This window comes from Limulus polyphemus, unplaced genomic scaffold (genome assembly GCF_000517525.1).
Source record: "Limulus polyphemus unplaced genomic scaffold, Limulus_polyphemus-2.1.2 Scaffold7539, whole genome shotgun sequence".
Lineage (NCBI taxonomy): Eukaryota > Metazoa > Arthropoda > Merostomata > Xiphosura > Limulidae > Limulus > Limulus polyphemus.
In genome coordinates, this window is record NW_013673149.1 from 32,411 (window position 1) to 39,629 (window position 7,219).

General features: G+C 33.8%; 1 protein-coding gene across 1 annotated transcript in view; it reads left to right on the plus strand.

Annotated features, from left to right (window-relative positions):
- Positions 1-7,213, plus strand: part of LOC106474689 (ceramide glucosyltransferase-like) — a gene marked incomplete at its 5' end in the record, with an annotated part of 19,098 nt that extends 11,885 nt beyond the window's left edge. The window contains 4 exons of the mRNA XM_013935381.2: positions 958-1,136; positions 3,333-3,419; positions 4,375-4,564; positions 6,410-7,213. Of these exons, the coding sequence (XP_013790835.2) occupies positions 958-1,136; positions 3,333-3,419; positions 4,375-4,564; positions 6,410-6,583 (630 nt within the window). The remainder of the gene's footprint in view (positions 1-957; positions 1,137-3,332; positions 3,420-4,374; positions 4,565-6,409) is intronic.
- Between the last annotated feature and the right edge of the window lie 6 nt (positions 7,214-7,219).

Genomic DNA, 7,219 nt, shown 5'->3' on the forward strand with positions numbered 1-7,219 from the left:
TTTTACTGTAGTGCAGTTGTTGACAAGCCTAAGTTCTCGACGATTTGGGGTTTTGTGTAACAGTCAGTGCTTTTACTGTAGTGCAGTTGTTGACAAGCCTAAGTTCTCGACGATTTGGGGTTTTGTGTAACAGTCAGTGCTTTTACTGTAGTGTAGTTGTTGACAAGCCTAAGTTCTCGATGATTTGGGGGTTTTGTGTAACAGTCAGTGCTTTTACTGTAGTGTAGTTGTTGACAAGCCTAAGTTCTCAATGATTTGTGTTTTTTATGTTAAACTGTAGTATATGTTGTTTCTATATGTCAACTTAGACAGTCACTGTATGGTTAAAAACTGGCATTGTTAACATTTTCTTATTAAACTTCTGATCCTGTTACAATGTATTTTTAAACTTGAGGTTCTGTTCCAATTTATTATAAACTTCTGATCCCGTTACAATGTATTTTTAAACTTGAGGTTCTGTTCCAATTTATTATAAACTTCTGATCGTGTTACAATGTATTTTTAAACTTGAGGTTCTGTTCCAATTTATTATAAACTTCTGATCAGTTACAATGTATTTTTAAACTTGAGGTTCTGTTCCAATTTATTATAAACTTCTGATTGTGTTACAATGTATTTTTAAACTTGAGGTTCTGTCCCAAGGTATTTGTTAATCTTATGATTCTCTTACAGTGTATTTTTAAACTTGAGGTTCTGTTCTAAGCTATTTGTTAGTCTTATGATTCTCTTACAGTGTATTTTTAAACTTGAGGTTCTGTTCTAAGCTATTTGTTAGTCTTATGATTCTCTTACAGTGTATTTTTAAACTTGAGGTTCTGTCCCAAGGTATTTGTTAATCTTATGATTCTCTTACAGTGTATTTTTAAACTTGAGGTTCTGTTCTAAGCTATTTGTTAGTCTTATGATTCTCTTACAGTGTATTTTTAAATTTGGGGGTTTGTTCCAATCCACTTATAGGTATATTTTGGGACAGCTCATGCCCGTATTTACTTGTCAGCTGACTTCTTTAGAATCAACTGCCCTACGGGGATGTCTGCATTAATGCGAAAAAAGCCACTTGATGAAGTAGGAGGAATCAAAGCTTTTGCTCAATACCTAGCAGAAGATTTCTTTTTTGCTAAATCGTTTACTGACAGGTAGGTTGAGAAAACCAAAACTTTAAAAGCAGTTGTGAGAAGTAGTAAACTTAAAAGGTGAATTGCTAACTCATTCTTTTTTTTTTAATAAAATGTCTAAATAATATCTTACAGATAATTTTCTGTGTTCTATTTAAAGACTAGCAGAAACCCGCACAATGTTTGGAGCCAATTTGATATCATTACTGCAATATTACTTCTTTAAATACAGGATTTCTAGAGCAATACAAAAGAATTCTAATCTCAGACACTGAAATCTGTAAATTCACCTGTCTTAGTCCTAACATTAGTTAAATCTTTATTAAGTATGGCCTATATTTGATAAAGAGATAAATTAACACTGTAACTTTTTGCTCTAGTTCAGGTAGGGCTAAACCTTACTGCACTTAATACTATCAATAAATAATCTTCTAATAGTATTGTACAACCTAACGTTAGATCTTTCTAAAAAGTTTGATAAGGTTTTAATATGTTGTATAAAATGTCTACTCAAGTATATTTACATCCTTTCTGGCGTAACTCGACGATTTAACAAAGATACATTTTTAAATTGCGAAAAAGGTGCAATTTGTTGTACATTTTAGTCCAAACATATCTTAAATTTTCGATCAGTCATAGACCACTTGCTTCTAATTGACAGGAAGTCAAACTACTTAAATTACATACTAAGTTGCGATGACATCATTGTGTGACCTACAGATAGATACACGCTGTGTTTTATAGTATTAGATGTATTTAATTACAAATTGTTTGTTTGTTTACATGTTACAGAATAATGTACAACTTGTTTTGTGAAAATATCATTCTAATCAAACGTGGCCTCACGACAATAATTGTTTCCAGTTTCTGTAAGGAGGAATGTTTATATAAGTGTGTTGTTGCTGCTAAAAAGTGTTTGAGACAGTTTGAAAAAATTAAATTGTATATACTAATATTGGATTTTACTGTTCCATTAATATTTTTCTATAAAAAGCTGTATTTTTTTTAGATATGCATTGATAGAAATTTCTTAACTCAATAAATGTAAGATGCTAGAAATGATAATTTTCTTTAGCCCCCAGTTTCCCAGCAGTAAGTCTGCAGGCTCACACTGCTGAAAACAGGGTTTCAATACTTGTAGTGGGTTCAGCACAGTTAACCCATTGAGTAACTCTGCGCTTAACAACAAACAAATAATTTTGATTATGTTATATTTATGCAGCTTTTAATCTAGAACTGTGTGTACAGTTGTAGTAAGATGGCTGTGTTAACTATGTGTACAGTTGTAGTAAGATGGCTGTGTTAACTATGTGTACAGTTGTAGTAAGATGGCTATGTTAACTATGTGTACAGTTGTAGTAAGATGGCTGTGTTAACTATCTGTACAGTTGTTGTAAGATGGCTGTGTTAACTATGTGTACAGTTGTTGTAAGATGGCTGTGTTAACTATGTGTACAGTTGTTGTAAGATGGCTGTGTTAACTATGCTATTGAACTGAAGTTGGGAGCTGTTTTCCGAATTTATTTTCACGAGTGAAAAAAAACAGAACAAAAGATAATTCTGTTACGATATCTTGCCTCCTCTAAAAAAAATATAGCTTTTGTCGACTAGCACTGCCCTCCATCGGTTAAAATTTTCAAAGGTTTTTCTACCTTTTATGTTTGCAACACTATTATAAAAGAGTGAAGAGTATACGAGGATCAGATGGGTGTGGTCTCCCGCTGAGGTGTGGTGTTTTCTCTTTGTCTCTGTTTTGATGCTTCCTAAAGAGGATACATATATATATTTTTTCAATGTGGGATTCTAGCTATTTCGTGAGAAGAGGTAAGATATCGTATCGTAAATTAGCATTTTCCAATACTGCAAATGTATTTCTGATAGATACCTCCTCTCACATTTCCCACCCAGCCTCCCCACTTCCGATGTTATATGGCGTAGGTCTTCTGACCAATCACGAAGCGATTAACAAGTACAGATGCGAAGAGGGTGCTCGTTGCAATATGAGTGGTGTCGCATTCCTATTGGTGGAAAGCTGCTGCATGATCATTTGCATATGGATATGCAGAAACAGGCGGTGGAAGGCTAGTGACATGCATTGAAAATTTGCAGTGCTAGTTGAGAATAGCTATTTGGTGAGTGGAGGCAAGTATCTATTGGAAATATATCCTCAGTGTAGTAAACTTAAAACCCATTCTGATTATTAATGTTTATACGCAGAGGCTGGAAATTAAGAATTAGTTCTCAACCCGCATGGCAAAATTCAGGACACTGTGATATTGCTGGGTTTAGGAATCGAGTTACGAGGTAAGTGACACCTAAAAATTTCACTATTATCACGAAAAACTACTGCAAATTGATTATGTGATCATGATTACTGGGAAGACGTTTTTGAAAGTGATTTAAACATGCTCTATTTGTATTAGTATGTGACATAGTGTAAATATGTTTTCAGTTTAAGCCTACTTAATGTATACTTAGTTCTAAGTTACTTTTTGCAAAGCATGAATGTTATTCTCTCAAAATACAGTTACAAGAAATTATAAATAATTTCAAAGAAATAGAAAACCTTGATGGCAGAGCATGTTGTTGTTACTACCTCATGTATGTTTGGTTAAATCAGTTATCCTTCGATTGAGATGAATTATAACAATTATCTTGTAGATGTAGAAAGTTTTTTCTACAAAAATTCTTTTAAGTTTGTGCCAGTGTTTTAAAGTGTGTTTTATGTAGACGTTGAAAGTTTTGGTTATAACAAGTTAATTAGTCTTGAGTTTGTGCCACTGTTTTAAAGTGTGTTTTATGTAGACGTTGAAATTATAGCCAAAACTTTCAATGTCTACATAAAACACACTTTAAAACACTGGCACAAACTCAAGACTAATTAACTTGTTATAACCAAAACTTTCAACGTCTACACAAAACACACTTTAAAACAGTGGCACAAACTCAAGACTAATTAACTTGTTATAACCAAAACAAACTCAAGACTAATTAACTTGGTGCCACTGTTTTAAAGTGTGTTTTATGTAGACGTTGGAAGTTTTGGTTATAACAAGTTAATTAGTCTTGAGTTTGTGCCACTGTTTTAAAGTGTGTTTTATGTAGACGTTGAAAGTTTTGATTATAACAAGTTAATTAGTCTTGAGTTTGTGACATGTTTTAAAGTGTGTTTTATGTAGACGTTGAAAGTTTTGATTATAACAAGTTAATTAGTCTTGAGTTTGTGACAGTGTTTTAAAGTTGTTGTTTTTTTCTGTAGATGGGGAAAGCTTCGGTTTGCCATGGTGCCTCACACAATCTTTTTTGAACCGCTTTCCGAATGTTTTTTTCTGGGAATCTTTGTTGCATGGTCAGCTAACTTCCTCTTCAGTTGGGATTTTTTTGTTTTGTACTTAGTTCATGTTCTAGTGTGGTTTTTACTGGACTGGATTCTTCTCTGTATCATACAGGTAAGCTAATCGGGGGGATAATTTTAACTATATCACCCTCTAATCATTTTCTGTTAGCAATGAGAATATTCTCAGCAACCTCTGCTATTAATTATCACTAATTGATTTTTTTATTGTTTAATAATTGTTAAAGTATATTTGTTACAGAGGTAGAAAGTTGTACTCTGATCATTGAAATAAGTCCATTAAATCCTGTCTCAGAATGTACTCTGATCATTGAAATAAGTCCATTGAATCCTGTCTCGGAATGTACTCTGATCACTGAAATAAGTCCATTGAATCCTGTCTCAGAATGTACTCCGATCATTGAAATAAGTCCATTAAATCCTGTCTCAGAATGTACTCTGATCATTGAAATAAGTCCATTGAATCCTGTCTCAGAATGTACTCTGATCATTGAAATAAGTCCATTGAATCCTGTCTCAGAATGTACTCTGATCATTGAAATAAGTCCATTGAATCCTGTCTCAGAATGTACTCCGATCATTGAAATAAGTCCATTAAATCCTGTCTCAGAATGTACTCTGATCATTGAAATAAGTCCATTAAATCCTGCCTCAGAATGTACTCTGATCATTGAAATAAGTCCATTGAATCCTGTCTCAGAATGTACTCCGATCATTGAAATAAGTCCATTGAATCCTGTCTCAGAATGTAGTTATAAGTACATCATCACTCTGCTCCTGTAGACCACCAGTGGAACACTTTTGAGGTGGTGATTGTAGTTATAACTACATCATCACTCTGCTCCTGTAGACCACCAGTGGAACACCTTTGACATGGTGGTTGTAGTTATAAGTACATCATCAATCTGTTCCTGTAGACCACCAGTGGAACACCTTTGACATGGTAGTTGTAGTTATAAGTACATCATCAATCTGTTCCTGTAGACCACCAGTGGAACACCTTTGAGGTGGTGGTTGTAGTTATAACTACATCATCAATCTGTTCCTATAGACCACCAGTGGAACACCTTTGACACGGTTGTAGTTATAAGTACATCATCAATCTGTTCCTGTAGACCACTTGTGGAACACCTTTGACATGGTTGTAGTTATAAGTACATCGTCAGTATGTTCCTGTAGACCACTAGTGGAACACCTTTGACATGGTGGTTGTAGTTATAAGTACATCATCAATCTGTTCCTGTAGACCACCAGTGCTTGTCAGAGCAGTAGACTAATCAGTGATCTCGGTAACTGGACTATAATTTTCCCGAATCACGGCTCTGGAGCTCTACTTATGAGAGCAGTAACCAAACATAATATACTATATACATAACAGAATAATGTGCTTGAGAGCAGTAACCAAACATAATATACTATATACATAACAGAATAATGTGCTAATTTTTTAGTTGTACACGTGTCAACGGCATGTGCCTTTTTTCTCAAAATTTTTAATATAATTTTAGAATGTTTGTTTTAATCAGTGTTAGATTTTGTGTTGTCAATGAATGATAGTATATTAAATTTGTTATATTTTGTTTAATTGAAAGAGATATTAACTGTGATTTGTCCTGTATTTGTTTATGGAAGCTGAAAGAATTCTACAGGAATATTTCCAAACTTGTGCACAGGTTTGAAAGTTTCTAACCTAAGGTATGCCACGATAGTAATACACACACATGATAAAAAAAAAAGCTGTCTGGTTTTATAGGGATGAGCAAGAAAGAATCCACAGCTGACCCTCAAAACCTTTTTCGAGATTATGATCTTCTCTCTTGTATAAAATAATCTGTTTAATCATTTACTGAAAAACTAGTTCTAAATATAGTTTAACAACACTTGTGTTGACAAAAAATTATTCTGAGAAACGGCATATTTTTGTCTTTATTTTAAACAGAATGGCTCCCTTCCATTTAGTAAAGGAGACTTTGTAGTAGCATGGATGATTCGTGAGAGTTCGGCTCTATATCTCTATTTAAGTGCTCTGTTTGATCCAACAATCCGGTGGCGATCGGGCAACTACAGACTAAAATGGGGTGGAATAGCTGAAGAAATCAAGCCTAAATTATAACATTGAATTTAACTAGGTTTTTTTGTTCTTTTTTCTGTAGGCTTTATGAACTTTGTTTCCACTATTTAGTCAAGATGAGATTTATCTATAGGTTATAGTACAATGATGCTACTAGTAACAGATTAACTGTGGAATTAGTAAACGTTCTGTGTAATTCTCATTCAAATTTCCTGCTAATTTGTTTTAACATTTTTAAATACTCAAACGATCCTGAAACTTTTGTACAAAGAATACATTTTCTTGACACGAGTTATGTCTGATGATAGGCTACAAAACGTATCATGTTCTAAGGAGTTGTAAATAGATGTTTTGTATAACAGATGTCTCAAGCAAGAAGGTTTAGTGTATTGTTACATGTCAGACATATATATAGGATGTTGACAGTGTCTAGCAGCAGGTGTATTAAAAACAAGTTAATGTAGGATGTTGACAGTGTCTAGTAGCAGGTGTATTAAAAACAAGTTAATGTAGGATGTTGACAGTGTCTAGTAGCAGGTGTATTAAAAACAAGTTAATGTAGGATGTTGACAGTGGCTAGCAGCAGGGTATTAAAAACAAGTTGATGTTGACAGTGTCTAGCAGCAGGTGTATTAAAAACAAGTTAATGTAGGATGTTGACAGTGTCTAGCAGCAGGT